This window comes from Neolamprologus brichardi, chromosome 13, assembly GCF_056152115.1.
Source record: "Neolamprologus brichardi isolate AB-2024 chromosome 13, ASM5615211v1, whole genome shotgun sequence".
NCBI lineage: Eukaryota > Metazoa > Chordata > Actinopteri > Cichliformes > Cichlidae > Neolamprologus > Neolamprologus brichardi.
The window spans coordinates 21287488-21313592 of NC_142116.1; the positions used below are offsets into that span (position 1 = coordinate 21287488).

Sequence of the window (26105 nt, forward strand, 5' to 3'; positions counted from 1 at the left end):
TTATGTACTTCCTCATGACTTAACCTCGTCCTGCAAGACTGGACTCATTTACAGTAGGAATTTAAAGCCATGATCGTCTTAATTAATCCCAAACAATATGTTGCGTATCCTTATCTCAACTCACTTCTTTTCCAATTTCATAATAGGGCTCTTTTACTGCATCAGTGTGTGGTTAGTATACTGTAGCGTGCTCATTCTTTTAATTGCTCAGTGACTTTGCTGTGCTGAGTCCAGATAAAGGGAAGAGTTCCTGTAAGGGAAATTATCAGATGAAGTGCTTTCTCAATATCCCAATTGATCGGTGCCCTTTGTGCTCAGTGCTCTGCAGATCAAAAAGCGCCGTCCTCCTCTGTGCAACAATACTGCGCGCGCACACGCACGGATACACGTATTCAACTCTGTCGCAAGAATAAGACAGTTGTTCAAAGTCGCGCTATGCAAACACTGCGCTCTATTACACCTGATTAATCTTCTGCGACAATTTCTGGCATATCTAAAAAAGATTTTTAATATGTCGTTCCATGTTCAACTCGTTACGGTTTTTGTTCTCCTACGACGGGGCTCAGATCCTACAGAAAGAGCACATAACATTTTATTCCTTGCATGTCGTCGTTACCGGGGGTTTATGAATGTGACATTTGACATTAAGCCGAGTAAGATTTGGAGGTTATCTGGCGTTCCAAGCTGTGAGTAAGAAGTCAAACCATGAAACACGATTCGTCCATGTGTTCTCTCTGGCAGGTAATTCATTCAGGAGATGGCACGGCGACTAAATCTTTGAGCTAACTACATCTATATGGAAAATCAGTGTATAGGTGCACTAATGGCTGTTTTAAATTTAAAACTGTCCTATGGTAAAGACACTTGTGGCATCATTCATAAAAGGCTACTGTGACATTTATGATGTTAAGGTCGCTGGATGACAATAAAAGGAAATTTTAATCCTTTAAATGACCCCATTTAAATTATTACTACAGTAGGCCTACTTCATAATGATTTAATGCTAACATCCTGTATAATTCTTAATTAACTTGGAGCAAGATAGAACGTGGACGGACTAGCTGCACGTTGAAAATCAGGTGTCAAATATTCAGCTGCTAAATGCCTTTGCTATCGAAAATTGAATCACCGAAATAATCAGAAAACACTTGTCCACAGAGAAATAGCCTGTTTCCAGCAGAGTGCAGATAATTCAGGTAAATGTTAGGAGTCAAGCAACAAGGCCATGCTTATATTTTCCTTTTTCTTTTTTTCAAATGTTACTAAACGGTAAGATAATTTTGTGGAAGTAAAGCTGAATTCTCTGTCCAAACACAAATGTCACTGATAGTAGACAGGAAGTTAAAAAAACAACAACAAAAAACATTTGCTGGGGCAAAAATAGGTATTTTACATCTCCGTTGAAATCTTCAGCATCAAAGCAATACAATTCTGCAGCGTGAGACCCAATATATTTCTCTCATAAACCTGTGAAAGGTGCTGCATTGCCTCCTGAATTGCTGAGTAGGATCAATCTGAGCCAGTTTAACATCGTGAGTCAATCAGCTCAGGCCAGGCACAGCGCATCAGCCCTCGTTAGCGATGACCTTGGGAGATAATCATGGCACTAAACCGGGTATATATGTGTGGGGTAATAGAACTGTAATTAACAAAATATGTAGGAGAACATAAACACTGGCCTGTCTGCCTATGCGCACAATTATTCCCCTGCTCAAGCCTGCAGGTGGAAGGCTGCGGATCTGATAACAAAATGATGAGTGGGCAAGACTTTGTCCCTGTGTATGTTTGTGGATAAATCAACGATTTTGCATAGAGCGTCCTGATATTCTCATAAGCTAGAATAAATATGGTCTGAACAAATGGTCATCTCATCATGTTTTGTTCCAAGTTTGCTTTCGCCAAATCGAACATCAATGAGCACAATATGTACGGAGCTGATAGGCAGTATAATCTAAATTTCTGACTGTATAGCCAGGATGAAGATATGTTGTTATTCATATCTAAAATGCACAAAACACTACAGAGACTCCCAAGGCTTCCAGTACCTGTCAGCTCTCTATGTTAAGCATTCTCTTTGATAAAACACATGGGAACCGATGCATAAACAAAGAGTATATTTTAGCTTCTAAATTTTAAGCATGTTTTATGGGAGGGGGAAATGCATGCAGTGAAAAGGAGCCAGCAGTATGATATTAAGATTTAAGTCGCTGTATGTGCTCAACAAGACATAACTTACTAAAAAGTAAGTAAAATAAAATATCAGAGCCTAATTAAGTCAGAAAGGAGGAAATATCAACGACAAGATGAAGTTTAAGGGGATTGAAAGGCACTATCTCTTTTTCCAAAGGGGATTTAAGAGGATCAAAGGGGTGGCTTTGTTTTTCTTCTTCTTCCTCTCTCTCTCTTTTTTAAACAAACCCATTCTCTCATTAATAAACCAATTACTACACAGTCTGCTTGTCATTTCAATTTCTGTGTTCCTGTGATATATATTTTTACAGTACTTCTAAAATGTAAAACCAACTTTGAGCTATGGACTTCCCAGTTGCACAGCATACAATAAAGGGTGGAATAATGAGGAAAACCCTTCATCAGACTACAAATGTGATGTTCATACAGTGCATAATGCTGTGTCTTGAGATACTGATCCAGTATAAAATAAACTCACAGAACAATAAACCTTTGCAATATCCATATTAACCTGATATGCTATCTGTTTTTTTTGCCTTGAAAAGATGCCATGTGTAGTGAAATAAATGTCCCCAATGTGCCGATCCAGGGCTAGAGAGACCTTGTACTCCAACCAAACACGTCTGTAAGTCCAGAGACTATGATTGAAGGATAATTGGGTGCAAGCTTGTTGAAATGGAACCCCGTGATAGACCAGGAAATTCCAGTTTCATGGACACGGCTTTGGCAAGGTCACAACTGGGTTCGACACCTGGCTTCATAAACGCCCCAAATGAAAACACCTCGAGGGAGCGCTTTGAGGCTAACTAGATTCAACACTAGAGTAAAGCTGGCTTTCACACCCGTGCTAAAGCTACTAACATTGCTAATAGATCACATGTTCACAATGATCTTGTGTTTTTTTAATAAAAAAAAAAAAAGCGTTTTAAATGCTGTGCTTTAAAAGATTAGATATTCTCAGTGCCCTACATGGCAAAAACAAACAAAAAAAACATGAAATGTATTTTCTGATACAGACTCGTGTTAAAAGTCTTGGCTTTTAGGTTTAAGTGCATCCATCTGCGAGTGCTAAATTGAAACTGTTCCTATGCATATCACGATCACAGATGCACCATCTGGATTTCTGGATTGGTGGTAAAAGATTAGCTGCTGATTTGCACATGATACAAAAGGTTTTCTGTGATTCTTCCTTTGTGTACTCTGTTTGAACAGACTCAAATTGAAATCATAAATTGTATTGAGTATTTCTCATTTATCTATTTACTGGCAATCAATTGCCATGGGATCAAACCACCGGCCACACAACTTGTGGAGTACCCTCTCTACCACCCGAGCCATGACTGAATAAACCCAGGCAACATGAGCTGCTACCTGAGGGGACGCTTTTGCATCTGTAATAAGATGACCAGGAGTGTTAGAGGCGTCTCTGTTTTCACACACACACACGGCACAGGCGTTGTTGGCTGGACTGCTTCGGCATGGTAATTATCTATAATGATGTAAACAAGAAGTCATTCCACTGAGTTTGCTGCCGATGAACACCGATCTGTTGCAGTATCCATGAGACTGCTGAGATTTACTCAGTTGAAGAGTAACTGTCAGGCTATGAGAAAAGCCTTCGTATGTACAATAATGTATCTCACATCCCTCCTCCATGCTCAGTTCCTTTGATCAAAGAAGAAGCATTTATCAGATGGTGGAGGAAATGTTTGATGACACAGGTATTTCAGACTCGAGCACGACTCGAAACAGATGGGAGCCTACCGGTGGAAAAACAAGCTTTGAGCAAGGACCAGAACATTTTTGTCTGTACTGGTTCAGGCTGAGGAGATTTCAAAGCAAACAAATGCCACCATCCACGTATCGTCTGTTCGAGAGTTTTTCTTTTGTCAGAAACAATGTGATTCAAATGAAGCCTCCTTCAGGCAAATGACTTGGGACTTTCTTTGAAAATCAGCATTGTTCCAAATGACCCGTTCCAAAACTGCACTTTAGCTGAACGAGACACCGCTAATCAGACCTAATTATCGCTATTATTCTGTTGGGTTGATATCTAAGCTCGTAGCCTGTTTAAAACTCTCTGAATTCTCTGAAAGTCAAAGCACAGGTAAGGAGCGACTCACTTTCTCATTCCTGTTGTGAAGCGGCGACAAAGTTAGACAGAAATGCCTTTTGTTCCCCTGCATTGCTCACATTCTTCAGGTATGTTTAATTAATGCACGCTTATTGTGGTGTTCGTTCTCATGGCGTCTGGTGGGAACGACATCTGTTCAATCAACAACTTCCTCTGACAGTCCCTCAGTTGGGTGCGGGCTGTCGCTTCTATTCTCAGATGGTACCACAGAGAGATGTGAGCTTCATAGAAATTCAGGAGACTCCTCACAGTCAGGTATAGCAGAAGAGAAAAAGATGAAGTAAAACTAGCCTGAGAGCTGAGTGGGTCTTATACTACTTGACTATGCTTTAGTACTTAAATTATGGGAAGCGCTTTTCTTATTGTCAGGGAATATTAACATATCATGCAATTGCTGCCATTTTCCTCATAGAACAACTAGATGGAGTAGCCTTTAGTGGAAGACAGAGCTTAGTGTGATTGATGTGGGCTCACTCTGCTTGTAATCAAGACACTGGCATGTTCGTATCAGCCCTCTGCACATAGACACTCTGGAGATTACCTCTTCTATACCCATCAGCTGTGATTGCCCCTCTCAAGGTGTGCAGAAATGTCACATTTTACATATCCTAACATTTCACCTCACATAAAGTTCTGAAGTTTTCCCCGAGTGAAGGGCTGTCACGGGAAGGTGATACGGCAGGGCTTTGACTTCTCCTTGCACCTGAAGCTCCTCCTTCCCCCTGTGGTTGACTCCTTCTGTATTAGGTTGCTCAGGTAATTGGGGTTCCAGTGGTCATTAACTCCGACTAGGTGGCATACCACGGCAACCACTATCACTATAATTGGATCTAATTGGCCCAGTGTTGCCAATGATTTGGATCAGACAAATAGAAATGACTAATTTAAATGTCGGTGTGACCTTTTGAAAGCTTCAGACTAATTAACTTTTGTCGATGCAAGCAGGTAATGTAGTGTATGTGGAAGTGTGCTCCTAGCAATGATTGGTTACAGAAGGGGGCTGTGTTATAATCACATACTGTGTGTAATTTAAGGACAACACCCTATAAATTCAGTGCACTACAGTTTCTCCATAAAGCCTAGGTGTCTCGATTTATTCTAGATTTTTCATTACACTAATACGGATTTTAAAAAGCTAGATTGCTCACATATTAACAAAACAAACCAAAGCCAAGCTGAAAAATAAAGCACAGTGTCTGCACAGATCAGTATAATAATCCCAACTGGAAAGCTAAACTTACAAAAATTAATTTCTGCTGACATCGAGAAAATGAAAATGGACTGCAAATATGTCTAGCTGTGGACCAAAAAATATTTACAAGTCATTAAAAAATAATTTCAAGATGTGATTACAAACGTCTGGGACTTGTTCCATAAAAATCATTAAAAAACATCTTATTTAAATTTGGTCGATGTCCCTTTTAGGGCCCACTTCTCATGTACCTCTGGACCTCAGCACGACTGCTATTTTTGGATCACTCCACTGAAGTCTTAATCCGGCCCTTTGCGCTTGTGCTGCTGCAGTGTGCTAAGGATCTTTTCCATGGTATCAAGCCAGTAACCCTTCATGGCAATTTTAATTTTGGGAACATGGATAAACATTTGGATGCTCTCACCCAGAGGAATGGCACAAAGCAAAGCAAAAAAAAAAAGAAGACAAGCTAGCTCCTGGTGGCAACTTTGACTGCACTAATAATTTAAAAACTACGAAGTCCTGATGAGGTCAAAGTCTCATCATCAGACATGATCCTGCATACAAAAGTCAATCTGAAAAGGAGATTTTTGTTTGATTTATGCACATTTTACATTCATAGTGAAACTGCAGAAAGGCTAGCAATCTAAAAATATCTGTAATGCTAAAAATGCACGAGGAGATAATCTTGAAGGGCAAACTTTTTATTACACCTAATAGTTATAGTACAATCTCCTGTTTTTGGAAACAGGTATCTAGTCAAACTACAGCTACTTCCAAAGTACACAGAGAAGCACAAACAAAGAGGTTGAAGCTCCAACAACATCTGTTGTATGAAGAAGAACATCATTGCTCGTTTTGGCCTTCAGCCTGCGTCAAGGTCAGCAAAAATTATATGAACCAATCATATACATCCAGTTTACATAGCCACCAATCACACATATGAGTGGACTGGTCTGCAATAAATTTAAGTGCAGTAGATTTTTACTGCAAAGTAAAGTAATAAAGTTGTACAACAAAAAAAGGTACCCTTTGTTAATCACACAGTTATTATGTATCCCTATGACATATATGGGGGTTTATATTTATAACTACAATAACATTAACTAAATGCAATACCAGGTGATGAAGGTACAAAAACAACTATATTTTGCAAGCAGATAAGCAGGAAACATCTTAAAAAACAGAAAGAGGATAGAAGTACACAGAGGAATGGTTTGTGCGTGACCTGCTCAGTACATAACTGAAAATTAATTAATCACTTGGGAAGTGGGTACACCAAAATGGAAAAGGATGAAGTACAAAGTCGTTAAGTTTGATATGGCAATATTTAGACACATAAATAAGAACAAAGACCCTCTAGTGCACTTAAACGCAGTAGTAAAAAACACATTTTCAATATCACCGGTGACCCACATTAAGAAAGATGGAACAGTAAAAGTTATTTACTGCATATTTTATATAATTCTTGAGAGCCGATAGGATGCTGTTAAAACTCGAAGGCCAAAACAGAACATAAGTCAAGGTTAAATTCAACTTCTCACGCAAATCCCAGAGTGTCTCTATCTTGACGCCACCTTGGGGGCAAGTTCACTATAATACAAGGGTTTGTTTTGTCACTGTCATGTCAAACACAATATCCAGTAGGAGCTATCAGCTGTCATCTTCTAGCCGAGTGTGCATGTTTATAAGATATTGTTTGTGGGAATGCATTTTGGGAACGCTCTCGGGCAAAATGAATGAAAGCTAATGCTCCTAGCAGCCTTGGAAAAAGCCCACAGAGAAAGGGGGGGAGCTAATCCTATCATTCTACACCATTCATCTGCAATCCACTTGGCTTTCAGCATTTTCCTCAACGGGCAATTTGTGGCTTCCCTGCTGGATCTCCTCGAAGCCTGTGTGTTATGACTGCTAAACACTTCCAGGCCGCATGGGAGTCAGAGAGGAGGCCACTAAATACAGTCTGCGACCCTGTCACTGTCCGCACTGGCAGCTGCCAACCCACGATATGCTGCCAGAAATAGCTTAATGACAAACAGTTTCACAAGCCATCAAATTGTGGCCCGTCAAAGTCAAATTGTGAACAAAAAGAGGCACGCAATAGCCACAAAATCACTAGCCAACAAGTAAAACGCTCCCTCTATCTCATGTACCATGAAGTAAAATCTTAGTTCTAATATCTTGACAAGATACTCTCCGAAAGGATAATACAAATAAAGACTTGGGTATTTTTTATGTTAAAAGTCATACTGTGGTATAAGTGGTTAATATAGTTTCTGAGCTTGAATCTGAATGACTTCCAGATGGTGGCGTCTCCCTCCATATCTCTTTCTGCCTGATAGACGCTATACTTGCTTCCAGGGAAGAATCTGAGCAGCTGTCCATGACTAACTATAATGGGGGACCTGTATTACCGTCTCCTCAGTTCAGGCTTTTCAGCTCTTTGGAGACAAGCCCCCATATGCATGTAAAGCACACACACTCCCAAGTGTATTAATAAAATATACATGTACACAGGCGAATGACTTTACTTTTATCAAGTAATGAAACCTTAACTTGAAGAAATACCCTTTGAATTATGAACTTCATTAACAAGGTTCTTGGCTGCAAAATAACTGCATGTCCTATGATTTGTTGGGACCTCTGCACACAGACACATTACAGAAAATCTTTATTTGTCTGATTTCCTTTAGGAAAAACCTTTTCATATATCACAGAAACCTTTATCAGAGCTATTTAATATGTCCTGGCTTAAGCATGGAGCTAAATGCCTGCTAGAATATTCTTGCTGTAGAAGGGCAGTTAGTGTTATTATCACTTATTACTACATAACTAGAATCAATCTTTAAACAAGTCCAATATTTCCTCTTTGGGTCTTCACCTGAGTCTCCTTTGGAAACAACAACATAGTGTAGTGTAACAAGCAATGAGCAGAGGAGGGGGCTGTTTGACAACATGCTGCTCAATAGTCCAGAGCTTCAACTTTCCTGCAAAGCTCCCATAGCTCCCCTGTGTGTTGCTGGAACGCTGGCATCCTGGCTGTGGGCTATGGTCAGTCAGAGCCCAGGGAGCTGTGACAGCCTGCTGCTCTTTCAGCCGCAGAAAAAAAAGGAAAAAAAAAAGCAAGCACTGAAGCATAAGCGTCCTCTAGGCAGAGAAGAAATGAGCAAAGATGCTGCAGTAACACAGGCACACTCACATATGCCTGAGGATGACGCACGTAAAAGGCAAAGTTTATGTGTGCACAAACACATGCTATCACTATCCTGCGTGCACTGCAGTCAAATGATTTGGAAAAACACGCTTCAACGGCACATCGTCCAGCCTGCTATTTATCCAGAGAACAAGACAAAATGCAAAATTGGTCAAGCGGTAAAAGTATTCTACTGTATATTCTACAAGTGTTGCAGGACATTTAACCCATACAAATATTACGCTGGAAATTTACCCCAAAAATCAGAAACATTTCTGCAACCCATCCAGGAACTGCCTGAGGTTTTCTAAAAGTCATACTTTCGATCTTCCTCACTTCCATTCCAGCAGAGCTGCAAATCAGCCCAGCACAGTGTAGGAGAAGGAATGCTCTTCTATCTAATTTCTAACCACTTGAATACTAGTAAGCACGCACTCACACACTGAGCTGCCCTAAGGTAAAGGAAGTGCATTTTCAGTCCTGAAATTTAGTGGTACTTTCTGTAAACTCCCCATCTTGACATGCTACATGCACAAGAAGTTTCCGATATGATGACTGTGGTAGCCATACCGTTTTGGAGCCTGAAGGGTGGCTTTGAGCTTAAAGAAATGGGGATTAGCAACCAATCGGTTCTCCTTTCATGCTCAAGTTTATCTTGTGTTAGGCTTTGTTTTGACTCCTATTCCTCTGTAATGCCCTGGAATCCCCTTTAGGGAGGCAGCCATCTACGATTCCCTGTTGTCCTGCCTTCCTTTGCCCACTTTACAGACCCACTTGGCAGCGGGCCTGTCATCAGTGGGATCTCTCAAACAGCAAACCTCATAGTGAGACCCTTTCAGAGAGGCTGAAATGAGCTTAGAGCTGAACAGCTAACCAGAAACTTAGACACATTGTGTTGTGCACCAAGAGCCTGTGAGATAGTCGGTTAACAAAGAATTAGCAGAGAACCCTTGCAGCCTCTCTTCAAGTGTGTCTTGCATATCAAGGCAAGCTGGACCAAAACTAAATCAGGGCCACAGCCTTGCTTGAAGAAAGAAACAGCTATTTCCTTTTCGGTTTTGGTAAAAAAAAAAAAGGCTGTCTATTGTCCTTGCAGCAAGGACAAACCAAATGGACTGTGGCTAAGATAATGTAATGTTCATCCTACAAGGCCAGCCAATCACAGAAAACCACTGTTTTCACTGAAGGCCTGCTCAACTCACAGCAGCTGTGTAAATATATTAGACAGAATCCTGCCTGCTCCTAGTAAAAACAGAAACTCTGTTTCTTATAAATATATGGATTATTGTATAAATAAATCAAGAGATAGACCTAATCTAAATAAATCTTCGGAATGTGCAAAAAAACAAGGATTTTGTGGTTTGTGGATGAAAGCACGTAAGCAAGGTGGTGGGTTCCTGTGAAGAGGCCCGAGATGCCAAGTGATTTTGCCGAGGTGCTCCCTTTGCCAGTGAGTTCTTGAGCAGAACACAGTGTAATTGTGTAATATTCTAATGCAATGTCGCGCCTGTGACTCATCTTTAGTGGATGTAACTATTTGAGAAGTTGCAGAATACTTGCCGCTCATTCTCATATAACCACGAAGCAGCAAAACCTAACTACTTCAGACATTTGGCTTCACAATCCATTTAATTGCAACATAGAGGTGTCTGTTGCACTCACAATAAGTCATCTATAGAGCAGGAATTTGTCAACATCGTCTTTAATGAAACCGGCACTCATGTATGTCTCATTTTTCTTCCATCGATTGACCTCTGATGAGGCTGCAGGGTAGTACACTGACAAAGAAAGTAGGATTTGTGGATATTTGGTGTGACACTGTTTTGTTTACCCTCTGTGGGCAGGGCAAATCCATATATCACACAGCCCAGCCTGAAACATACAGTCCGCGCATGGCTAGAAGCTTAGATAGTGTGTGAATGATCATCTGCCAGCTGTGGATTGTGTGGGCATTGTCTCATCTAAAGCCCTTATGATTCAGTCGCATGCACCGTGCCCATTGTTCTTCTGCTGTTTTAAAGAAATTCAGCTTGAAGAGGTGGCACAGATGTGTCCAAGAAACATCACAAATTACTTCTTGGTGCGAGAGACTTAATTTCTTGAAAACAAAAATGACACATCACAAATCTACACCAAAGCCTTTGTAGAATTTGAGAAAGGGCAGAGTTTTTTAACCTTAAAGTGGTTTGCCAAACAAAACAAAAAAAAAGAAAAATAACAGCATGGTTATTCACAGTCGTAAAATAGAGAGGTGGGTACAAAGGCCTGCCTTTCATTTAATCACAACCCAAAGTAGTCTACATGAAAAGCCTTCATTTGACAAACATGAAACATTACCATTTTGTTGTGTTCTCTGTTGCTTTTGTTTAAATAAAGAAGATTAAGGCTTTTCAGAACTGTATCTAAAATGAAAGATGCTAAATCCTTTTGTTCCCGTACCTTTTCCAAATTTCCAAAATTTTCAAACACAGCTTTTCTCACTGAAGGCTTACTCGCTGTTAAACAAAAACACCAAAAGCATATAATTTGTGTGTTTTAAACTGCTCTGAACGGAGTCCAGTTTTTCCTCAGCCTGGCAGTGCACTGTACTCACCACAGTCTTCAAGTCATGCTCCTTCATCAGGTCAAGGGAGTTCTGGTAGCAGGAGGTGAGGTCATTAGTCTCTGTAGGGCCCACATGACCTCTGGCCACCGGCCCCACGGTGTGGATCACATCTGTCGGAACAGGACAAACACAAGCTCGTTTGAGCACGGCCTACTTTTAGCAAGGATAAATGTTTGAAGCTCCGTGGTGGTAAGTGCAAGGCTATAAAAACAATCTGCAAAATCATCAGCAAAATACACAACGTGGGAAAGTTTGTCTTCACAATGAGACAATGAAGAAGGCAAGATGAACCCGCTACCTAAGTGAGTGCATTTATTTAGTAAATGAAGCGGCAGCTTAGATAGAAAATCAATTACAAGATTCTTTTATGCTATCCACTCAAATATTCATATCTCTCCCTGTACTCTCTTTCCCTTCGCATAGTAATGTCTTTACCTGCCAATCACTGGTCTCCTTGGCTGGCCCGGCCAGACCGAAGAATGCAACTTCTTAAATGAATCATAGGCGCGATGACAGGAAAGCAGAAAAGAATCGACTCAGTGACTTGACAGAAACATAATCTTCTGCATTCTGCGTGGCTACCCTTGGCCTTCTCAATGTTGGACAGGCCAGGTCAGCATCAATATACAGGATGTTACTCTGCAACGCCCACATAGCATACCGGGTAGATCACAAAGACTAACTACGAAGAAAAATAATTTATGCAAAAAACAAAAGTCTGCAACAAAAATGATTATATACATGATGATTCACCAAAAGTCATGATGCCATTCTTCTGTCTATTCAAACCCGGACAGTACTAATATTTCACAATATCCAGCAGTGCAGGCCAGTAAATCTTCATTTTTAAGCAAATTAAATATAGATCATTTCTGACCCTTGGATTTGTAATTTAATGCAGCAAATTCTCATTACTAAAATATTAAACCCTCTCGAAGGACTTAGACCCAGAGCTGGTTCATGTAAGAACTTGCAAATAAATCGCAGTGCAGCCAGCGTTTTCTTATGTTTTCTTACATGCGACCTCAATTATTTGATATGAAACACTCAGCCTCATTTTCCTGCTGAATAAATATCAGCTACATTCCTAATCGACTCTGCCATAAATAATTTTTGGATAAAATTTGATTCTTGGTTCACTCTCAAAGCACATTGTTAAACCACAGCTCATAAAGGAGCATTTTTACAACAGAAGGTTGTAAAGTTATGACATGCATATATTTATGAGCCATATTCATGGGATGGGAGTCATCACCCTGGCAAGTTAGCATAAAGGAAAACGTTTTGGTTTTTCCCCCTAAAGGTGTGGTTATGGTTGTGAAAAGATCTACAGCAGTGGTTCTCAGACATTTTTCTGGCACGGGCCACTGCAGAAGCCAGGGAAAAAGTTCACAGCCTACACCACACAAGTTTGAGACCCACTGGTTTAGTGTAACCCAAACTCCTATTTTTTTACTAAATACTGAAGAAAAAAGACTGAACTAAAAGAAAGTAAACGGCGGCTAACGAGTAGAATATGTCAGAAAATACCAGAAAGGATATGAACCCCAGATGGAAAGTGCAGCATATCAGTCACAGCGCCCACAAAACGACTTTCAAGTCACAATTTGTTTAGATGAAAGCACAGATCAGCTATTACACATTTTACTGTGACAATCATTAATACTTCATGATAATAAAAAGCAGGGACCTTTATCATCAAGAAGAGTTTTCTAATGTTGCTTAAGGGGTAATATTTAGTTTTTGGGAGAGGTCCGAAACAAGGGGCCTGGTTGATCCCAATGCTAAACCGAGGATGTGTTGTAATGAGAATAGAACTGTCTGAAGTATTCCCTTTTTCCAGAATTGCAGACTAAAAATTGCATAGCACAATGTGGTTATAATGGGACACGTGGTAAGTTGTTTTTCGTGCATAATTCATGAAGTTCACTACAAGAACGGCCACATGCCAATTATAGTGTGGGCAAGCGCCAAAAACCAGACTACTGGTGAATTCATGAAAATTTAAGCAGTTCTTATTACATCAGTATGGATGCCTCCACTTGTATCCTCAACTCTTCCACATCAAATAAATATTTATACAACTGTGTTTCTGTAAGGTGAAAGACATGTTTCACTTTGTGACTAAGGAGGGTTATTACAGGAAGGACAGTTTGTTACGATAGAGCTCAGAGAGACTCTGGCAGCCACTTCACCATCTCAGTAAACTTCAACACAAATGACCTTCCTACCCCCCGATTTACAAGGACCGGAAAGCTCCATTCAAAGGAAAACCCAGTATTTCTTTAAATTCAAGGAAATCCAAGAATTAAATCCAAGTATTTGCAACAAGGTGATAAACTCCATCAAGCTAATATCACTAAAAATATAGGCTCATGACTCAACATCCATGTATTGAATCATACGTTTTTTTTAAAGGCTTTTGAGTGCACAGTGGGCGTGTGAAGTCAATCCTTCTGCACAGACTCGCTGACGTACAAAAGAATTATGTCAACAACAAAAACAAATATAACCTTGTTAGTATGGTGTTTTAGCTATGGACAGCTTAACCTTGCTTAAAAGACAGAAGTCTCTCTTAGCATAAAAAGTTATTTTTCTAATGCTTTTGAATGATGTTTTTCCAACACCTAAATTGCACACAGATGCTCTTTGGAATAAGAGCTTGAAAAGCTCTGACGGGTCATTATTAACATTCTTCATCATTTTGCCTTTTCTCTCCTGGTAAAAACCCTCAGCTTTTATCATCAACTGCACCCATTAGCTTACAAACGTATCAGTGTTTTTCCTTTTCCCCCTTTGTAAGCATACTGACACATGTAGACCATTCTCTCAGTGCTGCCTTTCTTCAAGAGGCAAATAAATTTCTATCTTTACAGGGCTGAAAAGATTTCTGGTGATTGTCTTGCGCCGGTTGGGCTTAATTGTGGAGATAACAAACGTGGAAAACAGAGTTAAATGTTTTCATGAAACACATTTAAAGGTTGCTTTCTTTATACCAGACAAGCCAGCAGAGTTTAATCTATGAGCATACAGAAAGTCTTTAGAAATTTCACAGATGTCTTCTTTAGCTTTATCACTCATACAACAACAAAACCCATGCACACGCTGTTGCCTTCAGCTTCCATTTTCAGCAACGTTTTTTTTTTTCTTTTTGGCAAATTTTTGATCGACTGGATTTGTTCATTTTGGTCTTGATGGTTGCTCGGGGCTATAACGTCAGTGACATGATTGCACCAGCAAAGATTGATGACTGCCATTCAAACTCCGTGCTCTCTCCCCATGAGACTACAGACTCCTCAAAGAAAAACAAAAGCAATCCCAAGGTTTGTTCCTTTTCCCGTGAGACTCAAAGAACATTTATGCGTTAAACCTGCGGTTGCTGGACAGCATTAAATACCACAACCGGACCTCAAGATCTGATCTGTTGTTCTGTGATGATAATACTGGGTTATATTATTTTTTTGTTGTTTTTCCTCAAGCATAAACAATTTACTTGATGTTTATCTTGTCTATTATGATTACTCAGTGTGGGCAGGTTTACTCCAAAATGCCTAACCATTAATTCTAAGTGGGTGTCTTGATTGCTGAAACTGGTAAGTCCTCCACTATAAATTAAGGAAACATGTCACATTATGTTGCTTGTTGTACTGCGGATGTGGCGCAATTATCATACATTTCCCCCCAGTCAGTTCTTAGCAGTCAATAAAAAACAGAAGCGAAATGGGAAAAAACGCACAGCAAGCCAAGAGAGTAGAAAAAGAAAAGTTCTACTTAAGAAAAAATAAAAAGTTGCTGCTGGTCTTTTTGTTGTCGTTAAAGCCCAATCAACACTGAAAATGACAACAAAAATGCATTATTGGATAAAATAATAATAATTTCTGCCTGAATATTCTGAGAAATTGTCCTGTGATTCCCATTTTCCTTTGCAAGGGAGATGCGTATGTTCATTCAACAGCAAAAGACTCCAGGGAACACCGCAGCAAGTATAAAGGTGAAGATGCTGTTAAATGTTTATGCACTAGACACAAACTAGCCATCCGACAGACTGAAAATGATCCTCGTTTCAACCAAAATGATCATGAATTTAGAAAATGACTGTACTGTTGGCAGGATGACAGTGCCCTTATCTATAAGGTGTGGGGGGAGTCACTGAATGCTTTGATAAGAAACTGATGTGAAGTATTTTATATCACAAAACGTCCACAAAACAGCCTTCACAGTCGCCATCTCTCAGTCCAGTTGAACAGCTAAGGGAGGATTTGGTCGGACAGCGCTCTCCACTATCATCCTTAAAAGACCAAGAATTAGAAGAAAGGTGTTTTTGCCCCCAAAGCGCACACGCAGAGACACGCTACTGTTCTTGTACCATGTGATGTCCCAGTTAAGACAATGTTGTTGCTTTTTTGTCTTTCCCCTCTGTAATTTGTTACCTGTCCATATAAAAGCTCGCTGCGTCCACATTCTGTTCTCTCCTCTTCTAGGCCATCATGTATTATAGATAATAGTGCACTATACAAATCCATAGGAAACCATAAGAAGGTAAATGTAATGCAGTCTATATTTAGTTCATGCAGACTTTCAAATGTCAGATGTACTTTCACATATTCCAGTGAATTGCACTCTGTGCATGGTGCGTCTGCATTACACATGGCAACTCAAAACGTCGACTCAGTATTGCCATTATTGATAGTGTTCATAGAATTCAGCTATTTGAGATCCTCAGATCAGGGATAAAAACATAAAAGAATTAAAAAAAAAAAATCCTGAGATGAAGACATCCCTTGTGGTGAGATATTTCTGTTATCGGAGAACAACTGGACACAAAATGACCCCCGAACACACCGAATGTAGCGAATGTGTGAGAACATGTTAGACGAGCCCACTAAAGCACTCCTCGGCTCTCCCAGAGCTCAGGGATAACTACCAAGGGGACATGTTCACTTCAAAGACGCCACTTTCTTAGCAACTACAAAATCTTTTGAAAAATCTAGACTTCATTTAGAAGTGAAGTACCGTGGTATTTCAGAGAGCGACCAGCACTCCACAGCCTAATCAATCTTTCATTTTTATATGCTACGTACCATCCCAGATAATAACTGTTGCAAAAGGCTAAAAAATATTTGAACACATTTACTGTAGCATGGCTTCTTCTTCTTCTGAGTAATCTGATTCTTGGCAACAGAACGGGAGATGCAAACCTGCGTGCGTCATCCTGACACTGCACGAGGACAGTCTTATTTATAGCCCATTATTTCCAAAAGATCATTTACACTTTATATTTTATTAAAATTGTACAAAGACAAGATGAAAACTTATGACTAATAAGTTATTGTTTGCTGTTTTAAAATGAGCAGGATAAACTGCTGGTAGAAAATCCCACCACTAGGTTAAACAGGATTGGGTATAAAATGAGCATCAAAGAGATGCTGAGTAATAGAGAACTAAAGATATGCAGAGCTTTGCTGCTCTGAAAGACACAGTTAACATTTTCAGGATCATTTTTCCTCAACATTGTATGAAGTTGAGGATCATCATATGTGCCCACAATAAAGGAATTCAAGAAAATCTATGTATGCAAGTGTGGGGTTGACAACTACTACTGAACGGCCATGATGTTTGAGATTTCAGGGATCAGTTACATGTTTCAGCAAGACAGTTACACAGCAGAAACAGCATGGCTCACTAGTAGTAAGAGCTCTGCAGTATAACCTGCCCGCAGTCCAGACTTGTCACCTGCTGAAAACACTCGGTGAGAAACGGCACATATGACAAAGGAGGATGTGAACTGTTGAGCAGCTGAAATGCTGAATCAAGCAAGGCTATTGAAAAAAAATCCCATTAAAAAATGAGTGCAGTTTGCCCCCTAAATTCCCAGACAATTACAGGATGCTGTTAAAAGAAAGCGTGATGCAACACAGTGGTAAACGTGCCTAAACTGTCCCGGCTTTGTTGACGCATGTTGCTGGAGTCAAATACAAAACGAGCATATTTTTCCACAAAGAACATAAAACCCCTGTAAACACTGGGATTGTGTTGTCTTTGTTCATTTCATAGTTACACACGGGGTTTAATCACTTGCAAATCGATGCATTTTGTTTACATTTTGCACAGCTTCCTGAAGTCTTTAAACAGGGGTGCAACTCTATTATGATCCACAAGCAAAAGACAGTAATCAAACCACTTTGTGTTGCCTGTTGGCAATTATCTTCCACACTTAAGAATCAACAAAGCACATAATGACTTACAGTCCATTAGGAAATTCAGCCAAAACTGCGGTCGCTATTTTTATGTGCTAAGTCATATGTTATATGGAGAGTGAATTGTAGTCTTATTAGTTTGTATGATCCTTACTAATAGAATTAAGTGTCTCTATAAAGTTTATGACTGATGCCTAAAACTAGTGACTGTGTTTTATGTGTGGTACTCATGATTTCACTGCACTGGCTAAGCTGTCTTCAGTTCAAGTCAGAGATAGCTCACTCACTAACTGTTCTCCATTAGGGCAGATAACAGTATCATTGCTATGTCATTTAAATGTATTGATTTATATATTTCTTACAAATATGACAACATTTATCACAAATAAAGCTGTATTGTGCGTCAACTGGAAGTCTCCTTTTATAAGACAGAGACAACTTTACAGAAATACTTCAGGGTGAACTGAAGAAAAATGATCAATAAAGTAAAGAAACTGCAGTCGACTGCAATATGTCGTCTGTCTGCCAATAACATTGATTTTTCTCTTTTTTTAAATTTCCCACCAAAAAACCTAAACTGAAACAAAAAAAGAAAAACAGAGCAAGGAAGTTATTTAAGGGGAGGTTCAGCAGTGATTACATGGGTTAGAAATCTGTTAGCCTCTGACGCTCTTTGACAAATCTATCAAAGCGAGTCATTTCCCTTTTACTGGTTGATGAAAAAACACAAGAAGTCACATCAGTGTGGACATATCTGTTCATAATGTTTAGTTTTTTTCTTTATTCTTGTATAAGGAGTTAGGTATCTTGTTTATGTGCTTTATTCTATTTATTTGTTCTGAATAAACTTGCTATTTAAAAAGCCCACTTACTTTAATTGTTGATTACATGACTTATTAGTAATTGTAACATTAATGGAAGATAATACTAATAATCCCAGTAATATTGTGATAACATACACTACACAAATGCTCTATAATTTCATGGTCTTGGCAAACCAATCAGAACGAAGCAATGATACTCCAACTTTCTTTCCAGCTCTTTCATGCTTGTATTAATTAAACACTGCTTCCACATGATAGCAAGTATGTGCCAGTCACTGTGAGCAGAAAGGATTCATCCATCTTTTTCAGTCATGAGGCTCTTTTCAATGTGCTCAGTGTCCCATGGAAAAAAAAAAGCAGGTAGCATCTCACGCTTCCTATTCCACAGTCTCTCAAAGTAAGCCAGCCTAATCCACTGTGTGAGTGTACCATGGGGTTTTGCAGGCGAAGCTCCACCCACTACATAGCTGTAAAAAACAGAGTGAAAGACGTGTTTTTTTGTTTGAATTTATACATAAACTCTACCACTCTGTGTGTACACACAGTGCACATGTGTTGAGGTAGAAACACACAACGGAGCTCTTGCCACTTACAGTAAGACCGGCCAGCGTGCCTCTGTGACGGCTCAATGTTAATAGAATTCAACATTAATCAAGTGATTGTATTTGTATTCCTCCTCTTAACATACTGTAGCGCTGAGGCAAATAGCCATGGCAGTAAGAGAGTACCTGTTCAGATAAAGATTGAATTTCCTTCCAGTAAAACTGTAATGTATACAGTAGTTGCCAGGCATTGCCACTCAAACTCTAATTCCATAATACCCACAAGAGTGACCACATTTCCAGAAATTAAGTGTATTTTGGCATGATTGCTAGCCTAAACCCTCTCAGCATGCACACAGCTGTCCCACGTTGCTCGCTAAGGATTACTAAATGAAGTGTGTACACCCACTCGGACATGGAACTGGTGTTGTCATGGTGACAGAGTGCAGAGCGATCCCCTAATGCTTGCTGAAGCTCCAGTATGAAAGAGGGGGCTTTTTGCAGACCTGGAATCATCTGACGCATACTGAGCAGATACAGTTGTTAGTGCATTAATATTCCCTTCTTTAAAAATGGATTAGGGGTGTCTTAGTGATTATTCATACACTTGGCTTTCAAAGAGCTTTCCCATTGTGAGTGTCACTGAGGTTCTGTCACACTTAAATAGGCTAAGGGGGTAAAGAGCAAGAGGGGGAGCAGTTACAAAAGGATGATGACAGACCATCATACACACATGCAATATCACACCAATGTTTTCCAATGATTGTGACAAAAAGTATTAAACACGCTAGGCTAACATTTTACTGATATATTTTATGCATAAAGTGAGCTATACATTCATTTCATTATCTTGTGCGTCTCTAGGTTTGCCTGCGTGAGACACTGAGGCTCCATCTCTACTTTTTCCACATTTTAGGTGGCATTTTTATGACGCACCGATCAGCGCTTGTCAATCATAACAATTCACAAAGAAATGTGTCATTCTTCTGGAGTCACGCACATGCGGCACAGACACACATCCACGCCAGCATAAAGTACAGTACAATACAGTCCGCGATGCTTTCAAATGTCAAGAAGCTCTCTGAGTAAAAGCAAAGACCACTCTAATTGAAAGCCAACGCTCAGCCCGCTGACACACTTTTTTTTTTTTTTACTGCTTTACTGTACTGAAAAGAAGGTGAGGTGTGTGTGTGTCTGTGTGTGTGTGCATGACTGAGTGAGTATGCACTGGCTCCACACTGAAGGACAGTGGGAGTGCAATGATTGTTTTGCTCTACACATGCTGTAAGAATGGCCCTGGTAGTGTCTACAGGGACGATGGGCCCAGAGTAAAAACAGAGGGAGAAAGTCACCGAGCAGCACTGCCAGCTGTTTCATTGCTCTGGGCTTACTATAATATTCCCCTAAGCCTGAATGAGCTACCAGGTGACACTGCTCTCGACAGCTTGTTGCACGCTCCTTTTCCCGATTTGCAAAACATTTTTGAATAAAATGTGAAAAAGAGTGTATTTTTGCCACGTGTGAGGCAAGACTGGCTGAAAAAACAAACAGTACAGCCACAATTCACAAGCTCAAACAATAAAACTTCATGTATACAGTGTAAACACATTTCTGTAAAACCATGGGCGTAACTTTGTGCTGAACATTGGGGGGGGGAGAGAGAGATCTCTCTGTCTAAATAAGTCTGGGTAAATTCCCAGATGATTAAACATGGAACTATTTTGCTGGTAATAACTGAAATGAGCACAGAAAGCCAACAGCCTATTTATGCAAGATAATATTGGCTGGGTCTGATAATTGGGGGGGTCATAACCCCCCTAACCCCCCCTGGAGATTACGCCCCTGTGTAAAACAACATAACAAAATCACAACACACAAAGCGCACTGTTTACTTATGTTTGCCACCTTAATGACTGATACAGAAACTACAATCCTCATTACATGACAGCCATTTATGACATCACAACAACTTTGATTTCACTGCACCGTAAGGAGGGAATCTGGATGTTTCATTAAGAATATTTAAAGCAACAGCGCATATATATTGCCTACATGCCTGCAAGTGTGAGAATAAGAGTATAACTGGAGCTTTGGTTGAGAAAATTCAGCATCAGATACATCATCTCTGCTTTTACAGGCCTCGGTTTGTGTAAAGGGGCTGATGAAGCCTCGATCCAACATGAAGTGATAATGCAGTTTGTAAGAAGCAGCCCTGCAGGGTCACATCAACCACGTTTCTGTAGTGAGGAAAATATATTATTTGATTTTCCGCTACGACGCGGAGCCCCTCAGACACACCTTTGAGGGATGCGGTTGATGAATCTGACGGGGCCGGTAAACTACGGGTAGACTGCAGATATTTGAATTCCACAGAAAGATGTCATCTGTACAGTCCCATGCAGCAGGGATCTACAATATTTATTACTCTCTTGGTGCTTTTTCTTGCAGCAAGGTGCCCTGAGAAGACAGAGCTTTAAAAGCAACCTGCTTGTAAAGCTTCTTTGTTTGTTTTGAATTAAATGCACAAAAACAAAGCGCACACAGCCACAGTGCAGCCTTTCATCTCCGCACTGCAACATTACACTGTGATCTTGTTACCTGAATTCGGCGATATCCCATTTCTACTTTGATTAGGGCAACCGAATCGCTCGGGCGGTGCATCGTAATTCTGCTGGGGGTCTGTACCAACAGGTCCTTGAGTTGGGCTTCATGAATTTTTAAAAGGCAGTAGATTTCCACATACACGCATGTATTTGTGGAAGCACAGCTGCAGGAAGAGTGAAAGTGATGTGGCCTTCAAAAATGCTATTACCGACGATTTTAATTAAGATATGTTCACTCAACGTGGAGAAAAAAACAGCGGGTGGAGAGATTACGCGTGCTTTCGTTCCAGCAATATGTGCCACACGCTTTCCAAATTATCCTAATGACAGTAATTACAAAGGCATATTCAAATCTATGTTTAGTAAGTAAGGCTTAGGAAATGGGTATAAATATTATTGTGAATGGCTTCGCTGTATTTCACCAATAGAGATAGAGACGGTGAACAATCACACTATTTTTTTTTTAGTCATTAAGAGGTTTTGCCTGATGTCTCCTTTCCCCACAGCTATCAGTGTAAAGTGCAGAGCAATAACTCAAACAAATGCCCAAGAGCTTGAAAGCAACACAACTTTTAAATGGTTAAAATTCAGTAGAAATGCAAATGAAAAACAAATATAATTAAAATAAATAAATATTATTAAATCTCTGTGCAAAAACTGGAATCATTCGCACACATTTAGTGTCACAAACCTTTAAAAAAGTACTATTTAGCCAGGCTAGAGTGTGTATCTAAGCAGTGTGAAACAACTAAAATGAGCCGGCAGATTTGTCTTGTTCATAGATATAAAAAAAAGTAAAGCAAATGGAGCTGAAAACGATCAAACGATCCAATAGTTTCTGCGGTCTTTAATGTGCTTTTGACTTTGTCAGTTTTTGCTTCTAAAAACTTCTTAAAACTGAGTTGTTGTTTGTTTTGCATATCTCAGCCTCAAGCAAATAAATATTTTTGCTAATCAGAGCCTTTTTCCTTTTTTCAAATGAATGATGAACTTGACAAATGCAGACCTAAGTATGACCCCCCTCCCCCCCCCCCAACCTTTTATTTTTTCCCCTCTTCCTCTTTCTCATTCTTTTAGTTCAAAGTAATATGATAATGCCACAAGCCCTTTGAAAATCTTGTTATTACATATAAAAAAAAAGTGCCAGACATGGCTAACATACTGACACTCACAAGGCTGTTCTGTCCCCGGGGCTTTACTCAGGCCTGTCTTCGTGAGCATGTGAAGAGGTGTTTTAAAATTTCTCCATGTTCTGAAAGATTCATTTCACTTATTACACATGAGTTAAAACAGCTGGAGAAGAAGGCTACAAAACAAATACTAACACAAGAACATGCTTTTTTATGAAGCCTGTCCTTTCCTCAGTAAAATTAAAAAGAAAAAAAGAAGGGAAAAGGCAAGAAAACAACACAGGTAAGCTTGAACAAAAAGGAAACTGGTGGGCAGTGACCTTTGGGAGCTACCTTTGAGTCATAATAGAGCGGTCAGCACTTTTCTTATTTCCCGGTTTAGCTTCCTCTCTGTCAAAAGCTCCACTAAAGAGACAGCCTACTTATCAACTCCTTTCACATATAGGGTGCCACTCATTACTCATGTATTCATAGCCTTTGCGGTTTAATTACGAGACTAATCACAACAAACTATCTCCTTTACTGGTGAACCAGCTGCTTGAGTAATGTGGGCCTGAGGGATTCAATGCGGCTAATCAGTTCAACGTACAACGCGCTTTTCTTCGAGATTACTACTACAGCTACGTCGCGTTCGATTCTGCGAATTATCTAATTTTGATTAACAACGCCGTAACACAAGAAAGGGGAAACACTTCATGCATTTTCTCCGTATAGTAGGAGAGAGAGAATCTGCAGGAGTCGCTGCTGATTTCATAGCAATTTTCAATGCATTGCTATTTCTCTCAAGAAATGACAACAGTCTGAAGAAGCCAGTGCAGCACAGGCAACATCATTTACAAAAACAAAAAGACAAAAATTGGCGGTTAAGATGTGTCTTTACACAAGGAGAGAATGCAGCTAACCGCTAAATTACCATGTCCACCCACCACAATATCAATGGTACAATTGCTTGCTTGTTCAGAGTATGACCTTGTAGAAATGACAGAAGAATGACTACGGCGGCGGTATTTTTCCAAGAGACGTGAGTCAGTGGATTGAATATGGCCCCATTACGACTCCATCTGTGAGAGCACGCTCTTATCTGTGCCTTTTTCAGGTACCTTCACTGAAGAAGCTGTAACAAGGACCCATCCAGCCAGTGAGATCTCACAGTGCCCGGATCCCAAAAGGTAGGATCCTCCATGCACTCGCACACATGCGGATTATCTACAGCAGCATCAAAACTTGCCCGACGGTGTGTCTCTGCAGTGATTTCTGTGAGAGGTCCCCATCAAAATAAATAGAGGTCACTCTCAGACTCGTCTCTTCTCTCAGCCCTGCTTCACCTGTGCTTCCAAACACCCACGTAGACAGTTTCAGAGTCCCATGTGGAAGAAGCAGAACTGTGACCAAACTCCTCCAGGGAGCAGCTAGCTAGCAGTGGTACACCTGCCACATAATATATCAAAAGACAGGGAACACACATACACTCTGTGCTCGGTGACTTCCCGTGCAATGCAACCAAAAGCTATAAGAAACATGCTCTTATGGGAATACATTACTCATTGGATAACATACGGCCACGTTCGAATGCGGATCAGACTCGCTGGGTACAGTTGACGTAAACCCACTGGAAGTACACCCTGGATAGATGGCAGAATAAAATCTCATCAGGTGCCAGTTTGGAAGCAGGCCAAGCTCTGTCTCTTTTTCAATTCTCCTTCCTTCTCGTTTTTCTCTTGCTTCAAATCAATCTCTCTTTCTCCCCCCTCCCCCCCCCCCCCCCCAATTCCTCCTGAATGGCTCTGTCTGTCTCTCAGCAGCGTTGTAAATGAAATACGTTGAACTGCAGAAAGGTTTATGTCTGGAAAACACAAGGTCACGCGTAGCATCAGTCAGCTCCCCACCTGCTTTTACTGCAATCTGTTTGCCGTGTGTATTTATCACGGATGCAGCCATTTCTGCACCGAGGGCTGTGCCACGCTGTGCATACACTCACTTTGTTACCCCCAACAGAAATGTCTCACCGGGGAGAAGCCTTTAGTAGAGCACATATAAACTCTCGCCTTTTAGTAGCATGGGAAATGCTGAAATGCATACATTTATGGGGCCTTTTTCTGAGTGCTGCACTAAACTCAGAGTTTGACCTTGCCGCCGCTCTGCGCAGGCCTTTTCGGAAATGCTGAAGTGACTGTTTTAAACAATGGATAATTAATGGTCTTTATCGCATTTGTAGGAGTGACTTAGATATGTGGTCGTGTCATCATATGGAGCATATGGAGTTGGGTTGACAAGTATTTTCTCTTTGCTTTCTTGTAGTTTGTGCTTTGTCCTATTTGTAGTCTCCTTATGCTCTTCTTTCCCCTGTCTCCTCATCCTCCTCAGATGTCTCGCTCCTGCAAGAGGTTTTGTCACCACCACTGTTGTGGTTTGATGCTTTATAAATGCAACTGATTTTTTATTTTTTTTTATTTTTTTTTTTAAAAAGGGGAAAGACTTGCTGATGCAGTTTAAAAGTTGAAAGAATTGGCGCAGCAACCTGTCGGCCTTCCGTGTGCGCTGATGTATCGCTGTTAGATAAGAAACACAAACAGCAGATAACAGAGTGAAGCTCAATCTCTCAGCAGGCCTGCATTAATGTTACTAATGCACGGTGCACTTAGGGTTAGCTTTGATGACACAGGCAGCCGGTTGATGTTTCCATATGTTCAACAAACATGGGAGGCCCCGTATGGCTGAGTCACAGACAGTACCGAGAGTGCTGAGTGCAGCAGCCTGATGGACGGGAGACCATCCCTGCTCCATCTCCGCCTCCACCCCCCCAGTCCCTATAATTCACAGCAGCCTGGACTTTTGCACAACAGTCTCTTGTTCTTCAGAGCAGTTTGGCAATCAGAGCCACATGCTGCATGGACATTTATCTTACTTTCACAAAAATGTGGGCTTAATGAAATAATTTGGGCTACTATGCTAGATTGGCAGGGCAGAGACGTTCCGATGTGTGGTCTCTACAAAGCAGAGATGAGGTCAGGGCTATGAGAACTTGGTAGTTTCGCTCAATAAAGGGAACAAGCTGGCTATTTTAGGTGATGCATACATGGGAGACAGAAGGAGAGAGGGAAATTGCAATGGAACTTTAGTGCTGGATGCAAGACGCAATAGGATTAAAGAGATTTTTTTTTAAAAATTTCTTTTACTTACAAAATTTATACGGTGATTAGAGCAATCAGTTTCATCCCTGCTAAGAGAAATCATTTAGCCCAGAGCCTTTAAGCACACAAGCAGGTCTCCCTTTCTGCCAGATCCAACAGATGTCTACTACTACCACAGTGACCTTTAAAATATGCCTCACCATCTGATTTTAGATTTAAGCCCACTGTAGGAAACCAAAATAAATAAATAAATAAAATAGAGAGGCACAGGAATATGCCCAAACACCGGTGGTTATATAGTTAAACACTAAGTAGTAAATAAAACCCCACAAAGAAACAAGAATTCACATTCATGTTAAACAAA

The 26105-nt window shown here is 40.3% G+C and overlaps 1 protein-coding gene across 1 annotated transcript in view; it reads right to left on the bottom strand.

Annotated features, from left to right (window-relative positions):
- macrod2 (mono-ADP ribosylhydrolase 2) overlaps positions 1–26105 on the bottom strand; it is a 409646-nt gene that overhangs the window by 116794 nt on the left and 266747 nt on the right. The window contains exon 6 of the mRNA XM_006806942.3: positions 11303–11424. Coding sequence (XP_006807005.2) covers positions 11303–11424 — 122 coding nt within the window. The remainder of the gene's footprint in view (positions 1–11302; positions 11425–26105) is intronic.